The 19,235-nt window shown below is 36.7% G+C and overlaps 1 protein-coding gene across 7 annotated transcripts in view; it reads left to right on the forward strand.

Annotated features, from left to right (window-relative positions):
* RYR2 (ryanodine receptor 2) overlaps positions 1-19,235 on the forward strand; it is an 830,734-nt gene that overhangs the window by 606,162 nt on the left and 205,337 nt on the right. For all 7 annotated transcript variants that reach the window (XM_061404941.1, XM_061404935.1, XM_061404936.1 and 4 more), the window contains 6 exons: positions 3,566-3,735; positions 4,958-5,178; positions 6,443-6,533; positions 8,636-8,776; positions 11,751-11,914; positions 14,138-14,216. In XM_061404941.1, coding sequence (XP_061260925.1) covers positions 3,566-3,735; positions 4,958-5,178; positions 6,443-6,533; positions 8,636-8,776; positions 11,751-11,914; positions 14,138-14,216 — 866 coding nt within the window. The remainder of the gene's footprint in view (positions 1-3,565; positions 3,736-4,957; positions 5,179-6,442; positions 6,534-8,635; positions 8,777-11,750; positions 11,915-14,137; positions 14,217-19,235) is intronic.

The raw sequence follows: 19,235 nt of genomic DNA on the forward strand, positions 1-19,235 counted from the left end.
GCAAGAAGACCATACCCGTCAGTCCTAAAGGAAATCAATCCTGAATATTCATTGGAAGGGCTGATGCTGAAGCTCCAATACTTTGGCCACCTGATATGAAGAGCCGACTCATTGGAAAGGACTCTGATGCTGGGAAAGACTGAAGGCAGGAGGAGAAGAGGATGACAGCGGATGAGATGGTTGGATTGTATCATTGATTTGATGGACATGAGTTTGAGCAAACTCCCGGAGATAGTGAAGGACAGGGAAGCCTGGGGTGCTGGAGTCCATGGGGTCACAGAGTCGGACACAACTCTGAGCGACTGGATAACGACAAGGAAGTATATTGCCTAACTTGGGATTATAGAATTTTGTGTACGAGCTATCATAATCACAGTCAAAGTTAATTTTTTAAATGCCATCTACTGGTCATTGTTCTGCATTTTTTATTTAACCTCTGTTGAGAATGTTGCACTTACATGGTGGCTCAATGGTAAAGCATCAGCCTGCCAGTGCAGGAGACATAGATTCAATTTCTGGTTCAGGAAGATCTCTTGGAGAAGGAAATGGCATTCTTGACTGGGAAATCCCATGGACAGAGGAGTTTGGAGGGCTATAGTCTCTGGGGTCATAAAGAGTTGGCGTGACTTAGCGACTAAATAACAACAAATGGAGAACAGTAGAGAGAAACTTTTATGTCTTTGTTTTGCTGTGTTACACCTTAAACCAACTTTAAAACTCAAACCATCAATATTCTTATGTTTCATTGGCATATCAGTTGGTTCTTTAAGCATCACCAGTTATCAGTGATAATTTCTGTTTTGTATTTAGTATATAAAGCTAAAGCCTTTTTCATACATTGTTTTCCTAAGTCTGAGATTTTTTAACATTTTTATTTTATATTATAGTTGCTTTACAATATTGTGTTATTTTCAAAAGTATAGAAAATTGATTCAGTTATACACACACACATATATTTATATATTCTTTTAGGATTCTTTCCCCATTTAGGTAATTACAGAGTATTGAATAGAGTCCCCTGTGCTATACAGTAGGTCCTTATTGATTATCTATTTTGTATATAGGAGTTGTTTTTGTTTAGTCACTAAGTCATGTCTGATTCTTTGTGACCCCTATGGACTGTAGCCTGCCCAGCTCCTCTATCCAAGAGATTCTCCAGGCAAGAATACTGGAACTGGTTACTGTTTCCTTCTCCAAGGGATCTTCCCAACCCAATGATTTAACTCTCATCTCCTGCATGGCAGGCAGATTCTTTATCACTGAACCATCAGGGAAGCCAGTATATACTAATGTGTATATATTGATCCCAACCTCATAATTTATCCCTCCCTTCCCCACCTTTCCCCTTTGGTAACCCCAGGTTTGTTTACTAAGTCTCTAAGTTGGTTTCTGTTTTGAAAATCAGTTAGTTTGTATCATTTTTTAGATTCTGCATGTAAGTGACATTTGTCTTTGAGTTACTTTACTTAGTATGGTAGTCTCCAGGTTCATCCATGTTGCTCCAATGCAACAATTATTTCATTCTTTTTATGGCTAGTATTCCATTGTTTGTATGTAGTACATCTTCTTTATCCTTTCATCTGTCAGTGAACACTTAGGTTGCTTCCTGGCTATCATAAATAGTGCTGCTCCAGACATGAGGCGTGTTATATTTTTGAATTATGGATTTGTTGTCCAGGAGTGGGATTTCTGGGTCATATGGTAGTTCTATTTTTAGTTATTTAAGAAACCTGTACACTGTTCTCCATAGTGGGTACACCGATATACATTCCTACTAATGTAGGAGGGTTCCCTTTTCTCCATACCCTCTCCAGAATTTATGGTTCATAGACTTTTTGATGGACCAGTTTTTACCAGTTTAAAAAATTTTTATTATACTTATCCTAGCCCAAAATGATAATGAAAGAAGGAGGAGTTTAGAAAATGTAAGGGTCAGGTATCTAATCTCAAAAATAGATGTTCTTTTCCTGCAGCTCTTGGTCAGAGCAGATTTCCACAGATTGTCTGAGCCAATAATTTCAGGTGGATGAATAATGAAGGGACCGCAGAGTAAAGCCATGCAGCTGTCATTTCTTACTCCAATTCAGTCTCATTAGAGCTTGCTGATTTAATGTAGGGATTAAATGACCTGGGGTGGATTTTTAAATGCAATTTTACTTTGTTTAAAGTTTGCCAATGACTAGATACATAACCTTGGACAAGTTAGCTGACTTTTCTGAAAGTTGATTTTTATCTTGTGTTAAAGGAAGATAATAATAATAATACCCCTTCATACTTGTGAACATTTTATGAGATTGTGTCTGGAACATTCCTAACAGAATAACTGACAACAACACAAATGTCAAGAGTTGTTGTTCTTGTATTAATAATTACAGGAAGGAAGATATTAGTTATATTGTTTATTGTAAGGCGTGGAAATACTTTGGTATTAGCCTTCAATCCAAGTTTCTTTAAAACACCTTTTGTTCATTTTTATGATCAGACTCAGTCATTGAGTATGAATGAAAACAAAAATGTTGTGACTTTGTTATTTCAGGTTGGGATGGTCATGTATCATCTTTCTCAGGGGACTGCTTTTTTTCAACATGTGCATCAGTGTTAAAAATTCTGTGATATAATTTGTGGACTCTTTCAGTGTATTTCAGCAGCAATTTGGCATAACTATCCCATCGTCAAACAGAAAACAAGTTTGTTCTCCAGTATTTTGAATTGGCACATAATTCCCTAATTCTTCCTTTCGGTGATCCCATCTATGAATCTATGGAGTTATACTAAGGAATTCACTCCACTGTATAGGCATCAAGTGTTGACTGTTGATAGAGAAAATAATATGGCTCTCAAATATGTTTTGCTATTGCTACTGCTGCTAAGTCACTTCAGTCATGTCCAACTCTGTGTGACCCCATAGACGGCAGCCCACCAGGCTTCCCCGTCCCTGGGATTGTTTTACATGGTATTAAATGCTATTATGATTAATGAAACATTTCATTTGAAAGGCAAACTGGTTCATAGAGTTTTGTTCATTATTTTATAATTCTTTAAGCCATATATATGTAAATGATGTAAATGTACCATGATTATCACATAGAGTACGTGAGTCTTAATGTTTTAAAGAGGCTCTTGCTTTGAAAAGACTGCAAACCTTGCTTTACATATTAGCTTTTAGGATGTTTACCCCTAGTTTTATAATTTGGATTATGGATGGCATTTTGTTTCCTTCTCAGAATCTGGCATAATACTCTGTCCTAATCACATATACAATTAACAAATGGATTAACTCTGTCCTAATCACATATACACACATATGTGTATATGTACACATATACATATACATAACTCTGTCCTAATCACATATACAATTAACAAACAAATAGCATTTAAATGACCATGGATTTACAGTGCACTGCCATATTTCCTGCCCTTGCTTGAATGTATTAGAAGAACAGAAAAACATTCAACTGGTAACTTTATTTACAACATGAGCAGGCTGGAAAGTAGCCAATTGTCATCAATTTTCATGGATGGCATGGCCATTAACAACAGTGTATCACCTTCTCTCTTTTAGATGGGAATGTGGTGGAGCCTGACATGTCTGCGGGGTTTTGTCCAGACCACAAGGCAGCCATGGTTTTGTTCCTTGACAGGGTCTATGGAATTGAGGTTCAAGATTTCCTCCTCCATCTTCTCGAGGTTGGCTTTCTGCCAGATCTCCGGGCTGCTGCTTCTTTAGACACGGTAATGATTTGAACGGATGACTTCTGCAACTTTTAACTCTTCAGTCTCTGCCATCTGATATTCTTTCACAGATATAGTCATTCATTCATTCATTGCCCCCACATGTTTATCGAGTGCCAATTTTTTTAGGGTAGCAGAGAGTAAATAGAAAATAAGATAGACTATATCCTCAAGGAATTTACTGAATAGTGGAGAAAATGTACAACCTGAAGAGGACAGTAAAAATTCTTATCAGTGCAATGGAAGACAGTAAGAAGTTTATATAGCTCTAATTAGGGCGGTCACAGTGGTTCCTGTTCAACTTCTAGGTCCACATAAATAATTGTGCATCTCAGTAAAAGCAATTAAAGTATTAAAAAGGTCTAGTGAGCATTGTTAAGTCTTTCCAACTACAGTATCACTCTGGCGTATTCATTTTTTAATGTACATATAGATTAAAATCTGCTTTGTGAGATCAGTAGCCCATGTCAAGAACCTGCCAACATCAGTGTAAATGTTCTACTATTTGAAACATTTTTAAAATAAGCTGGAATGCTAAATGTTATTCTAGTAGTTGTAATAATACCTTGTTTTATTCTCAATTATATGTCTTGTTGATATCAGAGGAAATCAGATCTTGAGTTGGCAATAGCTCCCACATGAAAACCGTGAGAGGAGAATCAGAAAAATGAAACTGAATTCTTTTTCCTTTTTTTGGTTGTGTTCATGTGAATTTCTGAACCCAAGTATCACAGATGATAACATGGTAAAACAATCAACCTTTGATTGTTGATTCTGATTGACATGAGTATAAATACGATGAGTATATATACAACATGAGTATAAAGTGTTTGAAATTTACTGTGAGAATAAACTCCTTTCTTTGTCCTCTCCTAGTAAAGGGAGACTCTCCCACTCTTCGATATCATTAGCATCTTTCATCTTTCATCCATTCTACCTTTGACATTTTATTATAGAACATGAACTTCTGTGGCTTTTTGCAGAGATAGATATTATTTCATTCATTTTTATCTGTTGATGAGCAATTGAAAATCTGTTGTTTTTAGTGGTAAAAAAAAAAGTATATGAACCACAGTTAAAGCTGTAACAGAGGAATCCATTTCTATATTACATACTTTTGTAGATTTCTGGATAGTGAAATAACATGTCCACATGTATGATCCCTTTGAAAGTTGTCTCCTGACCAACGCAAATGACAGTCTCCTCTCCAATTCCCTTCCAGGCTGCTTTGAGTGCTACAGACATGGCCCTGGCGCTCAATCGGTACCTGTGCACAGCCGTGTTACCCTTGTTAACAAGGTGTGCTCCTCTTTTTGCTGGCACCGAGCACCATGCTTCTCTCATTGACTCATTACTTCACACTGTGTACAGGCTTTCTAAGGGCTGCTCACTTACCAAAGCTCAACGGGATTCCATAGAAGTGTGTTTGCTCTCTATTTGTGGGTAAGTGGACTGTGAAATCGATTTCATGTTTCTTTAAATGAGAGAATTTACTCTCTGGTCCTTGACAGATTGTTATGAATGTTAGCAACAATTTCCAGACCAAAAAATTAATTCACGTTAGTCATTGTCGTGTACCGAGTTATGAGTCTTACCAGAGCACTCTTGCTCCTGATCAAATTCAGGAGTGTTCCTCCAAGACTCTATAGGTATCTAGCCATTGAATATGGTGTTGGACTGATGATGCTGTTCTGGATGTTGGTGGGTGAGGTGGTTGTATGGGGAATCCCTTTCTGTGTTAGTGTAGGATTAACCTTTCAACTGTGTGTAATGGTTTTAACTCCTCTTCTAGAAGAGAAAAGAGAAAAAAGAGACTTATTAAAGGTAAAAAAAAATCTAGTATTATAGTAATAATAGGAAAGTATGACCTATGTTTGACAGTGATGAAAATCAAGGGTCTTACTATGAAAACCAGAAACATTTATCTTCTTGTGAAGTTCTGACAAGTGCATGTGACAATTTCTTAGACCCCTACCTAGGTTACTGGTTTCTTTCTAATAGACAGGAGCTCTCGGAGGTGAAAGCTTGCAGTCTGTCCAGAACATCGGTGAAAGAAGGGTTTTCACTCACAATGGAATGAGTGTATGGGTGTAGGAGCCAGATGGGACTGAGAGACGTTAGAGATTAGTTCATAATCTTAGTTCCCCGACCCTACAATTCTGTGAAATGGAATCAAAACCTGTCTCACTGATTTTTTCAAAATATTAAATGAGGTGAAGCACTCGGGATTACCAGAATAATAAATGGTCATAGGATGTTAGTTTTCTTTCCCTTCCTCCTCTGGCAAAATTTCTTAGTCTTTTTCTCTTCCTCTTGCTCCTACACTCCCTCCTCTTTCTGCTTCTGATCTAGTCCCTGAGACCCTTCCCACCCACTGAAAAGAGAGACTAGCATTTACTAAATTAATAGGAACAGTGGGCTCTGTGGTTATGACTGGTGAGAAGAGAAGGGGCTGAAAAGGAACATCTGCTGTAGCAAATGAAGGTTGATTTTCAGATCAGGGAGCTAGAGATGAGTTTGAAATATAACCTTTTATGAAATTACATAACTCTCAGTTAATCTTTGAATTAGGAACACCTAAAATTAACATCATCTGAAGAGAAGTGTAGGTATAGGTTCTTGGGGTGTATAATCTGGTTTAATGAATTATCTACTTAGTTTAAACATTATTAGATATTCATTATTAAAATTAGCTTTGTTCCACCAGCCAATTGAGACCTTCTATGATGCAACACTTACTCAGAAGATTAGTATTTGATGTCCCATTATTAAATGAACATGCAAAGATGCCTCTTAAGGTAAGTACAGGAAATGTTGGTAGTTATTTGATTACTGGGTACTCTGACTTTGTTTCCTATTACAATATGTACATTTCTTAAATTCATCATGTTTAATATTGGATGCTGGAAAATTTCTTCCAGTTATTGAAATGGACATATAAGTTGTATTTGTGTGTACATCAGCCTAAATAAACAAGTAATAAAAGGCCAGAGAAATTCTAAGATTGGTTTACTGTATGTCAGTGGAAATAGAAATCAGTGGAAAGAAAACAGGCCACAAGAAAAAGATGAGCCAATATATTCTCAAGCCAATATATTCTTATATACCATGGAAACATGGTAATAGGCCTGGCCTAAAGTATTAACAACCCCATGTCATTAAGAATAGATTTTTAAAAACAACATTTTCTAAGTCTGTAATCAAATGACAGTTTCCAAATATCATCTCATAAGGTTCAAAATAATCCTTATGTATATGCAGTTGCGGTTTACCATAGAGTATAGACAATTCCCTGACATATTTGCTTCCCAGCTTTATTATTCTGTACAGGAAATGATCAAGTCTCATTCTGTCTTATTGACTTGGAATATTTTCTTGTCGTTGAATATCCCAATCCAGACTGAGGATTAAGATGTTCTGTTCAGTTCAGTTCAGTTGCTCAGTTGTGTCTGACTCTTTGAGACCCCATGAACTGCAGTATGCCAGGCTTCCCTGTCCATCATCAACTCCCGGAGTTCACTCAGACTCACATCTATTGAGTCAGTGATGCCATCCAGCCATCTCATCCTCTGTCGTCCCCTTCTCCTCCTGCCCCCTATCCCTCCCAGCATCAGAGTCTTTTCCAATGAGTTAACTCTTAGCATAAGGTGGCCAAAGTACTGGAGTTTCAGCTTTAGCATCATTCCTTCCAAAAAGGTATATACTAATAAATGATCTAGTGGCATGGTCTGTGCATGGAGGTCATTGTCCTGTAATGGACTTTTTATAGATAACCACTCTGCTCTGCCACCTGGTAAGCATTATATTTTTTTCTCATGGCCACACAGTATAAGTGCTATACAAAGAGGTTTGAGATAAAAATGAGCTGCTATTTTTTCGAGCTGCCATTACACTAAACATACCAAGGTATTTAACAAAAACAGTCTTTCTCTATGAAAATTAATTTTGGTTTAATAAACCTACGGAAATTAATGAATTTTGTAAAGTAAATTCTGTCCTTGCTGAAAATCCCATTTTAACCTGGGATAATGCTTGTCACATAGAATTTTCTTGGTACAAATGAGCTAGAAGATACGTAAAAAAAGATACAGGATCGCTTCATGTGATAAAACTCTTTTGCATTATAGATAGTTCTATGTTATTCCAAGCAAATTACATCTCAGTATTTCATCATTTGAGATTCCTAAATTGTGTGTTTTGTAACTGAGAAGGATACTAAGTGAGAAAAAATATGTCTACAGCAAGATATGTAGTTAGTTTTAATAGGAGTAACTCTTATCGGTTTATTTTCCTTGTTAGATATAGGTAAGAGTCCAAAATATATAGTTTCTTTATAAAGATCATTTTATTAATTTGGCAATTAGTTGTGACTATTTCCTAGTTTATTAATCACAAATACATTATCCAAAGAGTTACTAAATAATGGAATCATGAAGTGTAATGATTAAGGATAGGCAGAGAGGAAGCAAAAATATCCAGAGGTACTGTCCCCTGAGAATGCACATTTTAGGTGCTGTATCCTCTGGATCACCCTGACATCAATCAGTTTGTTAAATGCATGGATTCCAGGAGACAACAAGTCATAAAATTATGAGTAAATGATAGCAACTAAAGTAGATCTCAGTACATAGATAGCCAAACAACCTCCTAAAGAATTCTTTTCGAGATAATTTGTGAAATTGGGTGTTTGGTCTTTATCTTGTAATCAGTGTTAAATCTTAAAGAGATATCCTATATAAGGTAATAATGTTTTCCAAAAGAATTCATATGGAATTGAGTAGTTTCCTTTCACTTGGCCTTGTTACATGGCATTAGAATGCCATTGGGAGGAAATCGAAAAAAAAAAAAAAAAATTGAAGTGTCTTTAGTTCAGTGCTCTTATAATTGTTTTCCTACCTAGCTGCTGACAAATCATTATGAAAGATGCTGGAAATATTACTGCCTGCCTGGAGGGTGGGGCAACTTTGGAGCTGCCTCAGAAGAAGAACTTCATTTGTCAAGAAAGCTGTTCTGGGGCATCTTTGATGCCCTGTCTCAAAAGGTAATTTACCCTGTCTCAGAAGGTAATTTAATCTTTTGTGGATGTATTTGTATCATAAAAATAATTGAAGAACCATAGGTCCTTGATAAGAAAGTGTTTCTAGTAGAATAGTGAGATGCTGCCTTTACTTAGCAAGACTTGACATAGTTTTGTTTTTTTTCTCTTTATAACAAATGTTGAGAATGCAATTTATATTGACTTTTCATAGTCATGATGGTAACATGTTTCTTGTAATTACAACACTTTTTGACTTGAAAATGGCTAAGCATTTTAGCAAATTATTCACATGGATTGATCAGTTTCTGGTATATTTGGACTTATTTGGACTCAAACCCTTCCTCATCAGTCACCTCCCCAATCTTATAAAGCCTGAAGAAATCTTGTCAAATGTAAAAATGTTAAATATTAAAGCTCATAAAATTATAATATTCCAGTAGCCTTATTGACTTTTCACACTTTGCTGCTATGGTGACTTAAGTGTCTGCATTCACTCTTGCTTTAAGTGCATGACATCCTCTAATATTTGCCATATTTGCAGTGAATGGTTTTGTACACTTTTCAGGAAACTGAAGCATAGTATTTCAGTGAAAATCAGAACATGCTTGCTATGCTTATGCTTAAATCATTAATCACAATCAGTTTGAATTTCCAGACAGACATTATCAGATGACTGGACTAGTATAACAGAAGTTTGCTACATAATAAAGGAAGTTTATCTGTGACAACATGTGGTAGCTGCATCTGAATGCTTTTTCTTGTTGAATTGTGTTTGGGAAACTGAGAGTCCTTTTAAAACAATATGTAGAACGTATTTTTAGAAGAATTTGCACTTTAAAAGCACTTAAAGTGAGATAACTTTATTTTTATTTTATTTTTTTTACTGAGTGCATTATTGTCAGTAACCTTCTTAATTCCCAATCCTGGCTTCAGTCCTCAATTCCCATGAACACTTCACCTCACCCCAGGCTAGCTCCAGCCCCATCATTCCACAGTGCAGTATTTGACAAAGTCCAGCTCCATATTGCTAAATCCAGTGGTCACTGCTCTGTCCCCCTCTCCTCCATCTTTCAGTAGAGTTCAGCAATCTACTTTTTCCTGAAAAACTGAACTCTTTTGTCTTTCAAGATCCCACACACTTGTGATTTTTCTCTTGTTCACTGGCCACACTGGTTCAGCTTTATCTCTAAATGTTGTTGTAACCCAGGGCTTGGTCCCAGGCCCTGATCTCTGTCTGTCTATGGTCTCTCCCTGGGTGACTCTCCCATCTTTTTGCTGATGCTTCCCAAATTTATATCTCCAGATAGGACATTTTCCCTTACCTTCAGATTGTCTAACAGCCCACCATGTCCACATGTCTGCTGGGACATCTAGCAGGCATCTCAAAGTATTATGACCAAGGTAGAATTTCTGATTTCTCCCCCTCACTCTCCTAGTTCTTCCTTCCCCAGTCTTCCTAATCTCAGTAAATGACAGCCCAAATGATCACTCAAAGTCCCCTTAGGAGTGAAAATCTCACCAGATGTTTGAACAGAGAATTATTAAATAGGTATAAAATTGTTAACTAGAAAGTAGGTGTAAAGTTGCTAACTGAAAGGATAAAAAGAGGACCCTAAGATACGGTGGAGACAACAGTGCAGAAACATCTGTGGCCCTAAGGACTGAAAACAGACAAGAGACTAGAATCATTAACATTTAGAAATGTAGAGGAGGGATTCCCTGCAGAACTAAAACTCTGACCTCTGAGTAGGGGCTTCTGCTTGGCTGGTGCTGCCATCTCTCCAAGGAGGGTACAGAGAAGTTAGCTCTGCAAAGGTTGGAAAACCTGTGACCTGGATTCGACTGCTGCTACTGTAAGGAAGAGCAAGTGCCAGTGGAAGAAGCTTTGCTAGGATGGTGCACTCAAAAACAGGAAGCAGAGGGGAGGAGCAAGTCCCGCCTCCTTCCTCAGCCTTCCATCTCCCTGAGCACCTGCAATTCTCAGGGCCTGGTGAGAGCCAGCTGGCAAAGCAGAGAAGTGGTTTGCATACTCTCAGCCCCGGCATCACAAAGCAGAGTACAGAAGGAGAAAGTTGGATCTAAAGACAAGAAATAACCTAATAACTATCACAGCCATCTAAAGTGAGATAACTTTAAAATAATTATTATTTTTGATTTTTTAAAAAATCTGTAAATACAGTTTAACTATGTAACTAACATACTTTTCCCTGGAAGTTTTGGTTATACATTTTTCCTGTAAAAGTTGTTTCTCTGTTCAGAATTTTTTTTATACCTTGAAATGCAAGGTATAAAATTAAAATTTCTTACTCTCTGGGTGTTATCCTTTAGGTATTTTTCATATATAGTCTTTATACTGTGGTACAGCAATAATCTGTAACTAGCTATGATAAACTATAACTAATGTACTCCTCGACTGAAATCATGTTTATGTTGTAAAAGCATATTGTACACTTTGAATATTCAAGTTCACCTCACTTCACATGTTGGAAAACAAACTTTTAGAGAAGCAAAGATTTTATTCTTTTTATGCTACAACTTCAGTAAAAAGCTTCAGTTTCTCTTATGTTTGGTGGGATTTAAGGCCATATTTTCCGTTTTCTGGGGCTTTCCTGGTGGCTCAGAGGTTAAAGCATCTGCCTGCAGTGTAGGAGACCTGGGTTTGATCCCTGGGTTGGGAAGATCCCCTGGAGCAGGAAATGGTAACCCACTCCAGTATTCTTGCCTGGAGAATCCCATGGACAGAGGAGCCCGGTGGACTATAGTCCACGGGGTCGCAAAGAGTCAGACACGACTGAGCAACTTCACACTTCACTTTCACTTTCCGTTTTCTAGAAAAAGAATCTTTGGGGGAATTGAGTTAGCTGAAGGTAATTCAGATTTTCTCCTACAATATCGTGTCAGTTGCAGTGCTCATGTTGACAACTTTTGCCAAGTTGTAATGGGATATTTATTTTTTTGGTCCTCCATTTCTTTCCAGAAATATGAACAAGAACTTTTCAAACTGGCACTGCCTTGCCTGAGTGCAGTTGCGGGAGCTTTGCCTCCAGACTACATGGAGTCAAATTATGTCAGTATGATGGAAAAACAGTCATCAATGGATTCTGAAGGGAACTTTAATCCACAACCTGTTGATACCTCAAAGTATGGACTCTTTCTATTGCAGCAGATTTTTATTGTAAATGATGTGTGAAGTCTGAAATTGAATAAGGTACTAAAGTGAACTTTCTCTCATCCATGCCCCCTTTGAATTGGTATCCTTTTAATAGGGGTCCCTTTACTTGATGAAATGATAGTAGTATTACTAATGGTTACATGAATACCAGAAATTGATAAGATGTACCTCCTAAGAGATACACTCTTAACATCACCAGGATTCTCTGTATGTAACCACATGGTTATATCTATAATCATGAGAATCAAGAAAGGATATCAGTTATCTTTTTAGTTGAAGTTCTACCCTAAATGTTAAATTAGTAATTTCACTCAACCTCTGTGTAGAGTCTTTGACTAGGATGTTTCCAGCATGCAGGCAAGGCTATTTCTTACGAGCAATGGGGCATTATTCATCATCACTACATCTCAGCCAGGCCTGGGGTTAGCAGTCAGTGTTCAGCCTCATAAAACACAGCATGAGAGTGAACGGAATATCAAATGAGAATATCTCTGAAAAATTTAGCGTGCAGTGAGGGTGCAGTGTGACAATCTCAACTACAGATACACTGTTACCTAACATTATGAAGTTCTTCCATGGACCTGGTTGTGTAAATTGTTCTGCAGATCAGGTGTTTGGGTATGTTAGGTGTTTGAGGTCTCAGCACTTTTGTTTTTGTTACCATCTTTGAGTAGAATCATGGTTTTCCACTTGCAAAGAGGCTGTTCTTCGTGCCACATTTTCTTATCCATTCTGTAGTCACTCAGCAAGATCAGTATTAGCAAGGTAGTCACTTGGTGGTTATCATCCCCAGCATCTGAATTTACTTGGGTGTTCAACTGTCAGGCCTCTTGTGTCCCCCCAGCTGGTTTAGCTTCCATAACCAGATCAAAATTTTGACCCAAGTGGTATGCCGTTAGTTTGATAATGCCTTAAATTTGCATGTTTGGTATTTGATGACAGTCCTGTGAGAAAAGACTCTACCCCCCAGTATTTGGCTTATGTGATTGATTGATCCTTTGTATCTCTTCTAAAGTAAGTAAACCAAAATGTCACATGTTCACATTCCTACGTGGGTAAGTTTGTGGTTTGCTAACATACAATGTAATCCAGAATTTTCAAATAACATCAGAACTGTGTCATGGCTTTGATGTTGATTAATTGAATCCAATTAATGAGTAAATGCTGGGCATGTATATTAATTTACCTCAGTTTACCCCTTTGGGGACCTCTTAACAGATTAGGTTTGCATAGTGATATCAGTAGTGTCTACATCTCTATGATTTTTACGTATTGTTTTTTAAATGTGTGTAATAAAGTTCAGTTACCAACTAATAACATGCGAGAAAAGAACAGTAAACCTCATTATATCAGGTCTTATAATTCTGTTCTCAAAGTTAACTGCATTAATAAGTTATTTTCATCAGTGAATGGAATTATATGCATACTTAGTTTTTCATTGATAGATATATGTAATAGTACCAAGTCTTATATTTACCATCAGACTTGGTCACCAACTGCATGGACTTCATGTCTGTTTGAGAGATTAAATATTTATTTAAACATGAAAGAACTCAAGAAGAAATGTTACCAAAACCATAAAGTAAGAATTGATTAAATGCTTTTCCCTATTGTTCATATTAGTAACACTTAGAATTTATATATAGATCATTATTATTTAAAATCATTAACACATCACTGGTTATATTCAATTAACTTAAAATTAATTTTAGTACATTTAAAAAATGTAACAAATCAGATTTTAGCAGCCTTTTACCCATTTATAGTTGTTGCAGAAGAGATTAAAATCAAAAAAGAATAACTTCAAAGGACCAATGTGAGAGTAAAGTATGTCTTTAAGCTCCTTATCTAACTATATCTTCATTCAAATTTAAAAAAAAATTGGTGCAATCTATTGTCCTTTTCTTGCATACACTTAAATTATTTTTCTCATACTATTTAAATTTTTATTGTATATAATTTATATTAAGATATAAAGTATGAATAAATATAAGATGAGCAGATAGAACCTTATTCGCTTGACTTTTCTCATACTGTTTCTACCATATGGAAAAGTAATACCTTGTTAAACCAATTTTTTAACAGTTTTGCATTGAATGAGATATGAACAGTCATAAGCTGTGGAATAAATTATGAATGATTCCCTGAAAATTCTATGAAAATCAAGCCTCTTTTCTTTGTTTTTCTCATAGTATTACAATTCCTGAGAAGTTGGAATACTTCATTAACAAATATGCAGAACATGCCCATGACAAGTGGTCAATGGATAAGGTAAAAGAACATCACATTCTAAATCATTAATGAATGTGCCTAATGACTGATTCTGGCTCACATATTTCTGACCATGCCAATTTTCTACTTTCAAGTATGAGCATTAGATTAGGAAAGAACATTTAATTATGATTTGCTAATATAATATTTAGCTCTGCCATGGATGTACATAGGATATACCTATGAATAAGAATATTTGTGTTCATAAAAAGCACAGTGTTAGAGAGAATAAGATGATGAAGGAGTAGTTGGATGTAGAGTACATCTCTCTCCATGGATACATTAGGAATACACCTTCAAACACAGAAGTGCATGCAGAACACCAGCTGAGAGCAGACAGGAGTACCTGACCAGAGGAAAGAATATATAGAACCATGCAAAACTCGAGATCAAGCCCTAAGCCTTTGGAGTGGGAGCACTGACTCCAAGACCCTAGACTACCAGAGAAGTAGCCCTAGGGAGTATCAGATAGTGAGAACTCACACAAAGGAAACCACTTGAATACAAGACCCAGCATCACCCAACCACCAGTAGCACTCTGTGCAGGACTCCTCATCTAAATAACAAACAAAACAAAAATACAAACCCAATCATCAGCAGACAGGATTACCCCCTCACTCAGCCTTGCCCATCAGAGGTCAAACAAACAAACAAACAAAAAATCAGCACAAATCTCACACTAACCCCTGGACCAACTTTATCAGGGCAAAAATGAAAAGGAAGAAAGAATTCAGCCTTGAAGCCTGGGAAAAGGAGACCTCAAACACAATAAGTTAAAAAAAATAATGAAAAGGCAGAGAAATACTGTACAAATGAAGGAACAAACTAGAAACACAGAAGTCCAAATAAATGAAGAGGAAATAGGCAAACTACCTGAAAAAGAATTCAGAATAACGATAGTAAAAATGATCAAAAACCTTGCAACAAAATGGAGAAAATGCAAGAATCAATTAACAAAGACCTGGAAGAATTAAAAAGTAAACACCCAGAGACAAACAATACAATTACTGAAATTAAAAATACTCTGGAAGGAATCAGTAGCAGAATATCTGAAGCAGAAGAACAAATCAGTGAGCTAGAAGATAAAATGGTAAAAATAACTTCTGAATAGCAGAATAAAGTAAAAAGAATGAAAAGAACTGAAGACAGTCTCAGAGACCTCTAGGACAATATCAAACGCACCAACCTTTGAATTATAGGGGTCCCAGAAGAAGAAGAGAAAAAGAAAGGGTATGAGAAAATTTTTGAAGAGATTATAGTTGAAAATTTCCCCAACGTGGAAAAGGAAATAGTCAAATCAAGTCCAAGAGGCACAGAGAGTCCCATACAGGATAAACACAAGGAGAAACATGCCAAGAGACATACAATCTAATCAAACTAAGACCAAATGCAAAGAAAGAATATTAAAAGCGGCAAGGGAGAAGCAACAAGTAACATACAAGGGAAACCCCATACTCTTAACAGCTGATCTTTCAGCAGAAACTCTGCAAGCCAGAGGAGAATGGCAGGAAGTATTTAAAGTACTGAAAGGGAAAAATCTACAGCCAAGATTACCTGGCAAGGATCTCATTCAAAATTAATGCAGGAATAAAAAGCTTTTCAGACAAGCAAAAGTTAAGAGAATTCAGTACCACCAAACCAGCTTTACAACAAATGTTGCTGCTGCTGCTGCTGCTAAGTTGCTTCAGTCGTGTCCGACTGTGTGCAACCCCATAGGCGGCAGCCCACCAGGCTCCCCCGTCCCTGGGATTCTCCAGGCAAAAACGCTGGAGTGAGTTGCCATTTCCTTCTCCAATGCATGAAAATGAAAAGTGAAAGTGAAGTCGCTCAGTCGTGTCCGACTCCTAGTGACTCCATGGACTGCAGCCCACCAGGCCCCTCCATCCATGGGATTTTCCAGGCAAGAGTACTGGAGTGGGGTGCCATCGCCTTCTCCGACAACAAATGTTAAAGGGACTTATATAGTCAAGAAATACAAGAGAATAAAAAAGATGTACAAAATCAACCCCAAACAATTAAGAAAATGGCAATAGGAACATGTATATCAATAATTACTTTAAATGTAAATGGACTAAATGCTCCAACCAAAAGACACAGACTGGCTGAATGGATACAAAATCAAGACCCATATAAATATATGCTGTCTACAAGAAACCCACTTCAGACCTAAAGACACATCTAGGCTGAAAGTGAGAGGATGGAAAAATAGATTTCCTGCAAATGGGAAGCAAAAGAAAGCTGGAGTATCAATCCTCATATCAGACAAAATAGACCTTAAGATAAAGAAGATTACAAGAGATAAGGAAGGACACTAGATAATGATCAAGGGATCAATCCAAGAGGAAGACATAGCAATTGTGAATATCTATGAACCCACCATAGGAGCACCTCAATACATAAGGCAAATACTAACAGACATATAAGGAGAAATTGACAGTAACACAATGATAGTAGGAGACATTAACACCCCACTCACACCAATGGACAGAGCATCAAAACAGAAAATTAATAAGGAAACACAAGTCTTAAATGATACATTAGATGAGCTGGGTCTCAGTGATATCTTCAGGACATTCCATCCAAATGCAGAAGAATACACCTTCTTCTCAAGTGCACATAGAACATTTTCCAGGATTAACCACGTCTTGGGTCACAAATCAAACCTCAGGAAATTTAAGAAGATTGAAGTTGTATCAAGCATCTTCCCTGACCACAACACTGTGAGACTACATATCATTTACAAGAAAAAATTTGTAAGAAACACAAACAACGTGTTTCTAAATAACCAACAGGTTACTGAAGAAATCAAAAGGGAAATCAAAAAATTTCTAGAAACAAATGACAATGAAAACACAACTCAAAACCTATGGAATTCTGCAAAAGCAGTTCTAAGAAGGAGGTTTATAGCAATACAATCCTATCTCAAGAAACAAGAAAAGCATCAAATAGACAACCTAACTTTACACCTAAAACAACTGGGAAAAGAAGAACAAAAAAGCCCCCAAAATTAGTAGAAGGAAAGAAATCATAAAGATCAAAGCAGAAATAAGTGAAAAAGAAAGTATACTAAAGATTAATAAAACTAAAAGCTCGTTCTTTAAGAAGAACCAAAGAAGAAGCCTTATCCAGACTCATCAAGAAGAGAGAAGAAATCAAATCAACAAAATTAGAAATGAAAAAGGAGAGGTTATAACAGACAATGCAGAAGTACAAAGGATTATAAGAGACTATTATGAACAACTATATGGCAATAAAATGGATAACCTGGAAGAAACTGATAGATTCTTAGGAAGATCAGGAAGAAATAGATTCTTAGGATTCTTAGATTCTTAGGAATGAACCAGGAAGAAATAGAAATTATGAACAACCCAATTATAAGCACTGAAATGGAAGCTGTGATCAAAAATCTCCCAAAAAACAAAAGCCCGGGACCAGATGGCTTCACAGGAGAATTCTATCAAACATGTAGAGAATAGCTAATGCTTATTCTTCTAAAACTCTTTCAAAAAATTACAGGAGAAGGAACACTTCCAAACTCATTCTACAAGGCTACCATCACTCTGATAACCAAAACCAGACAATGACAACACAAAAAAAGAAAACTACAGGCCAATATCACTGATGAACATAGATGCAAAAATCCTCAATAAAATTTTTGCAAACAGAATTCAGCAACATCAAAAAGCTCATACACCACAATCAAGTTGGGTTTATTCCAGGGATGCAAGGATTCTTCAATATATGCAAATCAGTCAGTGTGATACACCATATTAACAAATTGAAAATAAAAACCATATGATAATCTCAATAGATGCAGAAAAAAGCCTTTGACAAAATTCAGCACCCATTTATAATGAAAACTTCAAAAAGTGGGCATAGAAAGAACCTACCTCAACATAGTAAAGGCCATATATGATAAGCCTACAGCAAACATTATTCTCAATGGTGAAAAACTGAAAGCATTCCCCCTAGATTAGAACAAGACAAGGGTGTCCACTTGCACCACCATTATGCAACATAGGTCTGGAAGTCCTAGCTACAGCAATCAGAGAAGAAAAATGAATCTAGATCAGAAAAGAAGAAGTAAAGCTCTCACTGTTTGCAGATGACATGATACCGCACATAGAAAACTCTAAAGAAAGTGAAGTAGCTCAGTCGTGTCCGACTTTTGCAACCCCATGGACTATAGCCTACCACACTCCTCCGTCCATGGGATTCTCCAGGCAAGAGTACTGGAGTGGGTTGCCATTTCCTTCTCCAGAGGATCTTCTCGAGCCAGGAATCAAACCCAGGTCTCCCGCATTGTAGACAGACACTTTACCATCTGAGCCACCAGGGAAGCCAAGAGAAGAAGAGAACTCTAAAGATAGTATCAAAATATTACTAGAGTTAATCAGTGAATTTAGCAAAGTTGCAAAATGAATACACAGAAATGACTTGCATTTCTATATACTAACAATGAAAAATCAGAAGGAAAAATTAAGGAGTCAATCCCATTCACCATTGCAACAAAAAGAATTAAATATATAGGAATAAACTTATGTAAGGTGACAAAAGAACTGTACACAGAAAATTATAAGACACTAATGAAAGAAATCAAAGATGACATAAACAGATGGAGAGATATTCCATGTTCCTGGGTAGGAAGAATAAATACTCTGAAAATGACTATACTACCAAATGCAATCTACAGATTCAGTGCAATCCCTGTCAAAGTACCAATGGCATTTTTCACAGAACTAGAACAAAAAATTTCACAATTCATATGGAAACACAAAAGACCTCAGTAGCCAAAGCAGTGTTGAGAAAGAAGAATGGAGCTGGAAGAATCAACCTTCCTGATTTCCGATTATACTACAAAGCTACAGTCATCAAGACAATATGGTACTGGCACAAAACCAGAAATATAGACCAATGGAACAAGATAGCCCAGAAATAAACCCATGCACCTATGGGCACCTTATTTTTGACCATAGAGGCAAGAATACAATGGGGCAAAGACAGCCTCTTCAATAAATG

This window comes from Bos javanicus, chromosome 28 (assembly GCF_032452875.1).
Source record: "Bos javanicus breed banteng chromosome 28, ARS-OSU_banteng_1.0, whole genome shotgun sequence".
NCBI classification, from domain to species: Eukaryota; Metazoa; Chordata; class Mammalia; order Artiodactyla; family Bovidae; genus Bos; species Bos javanicus.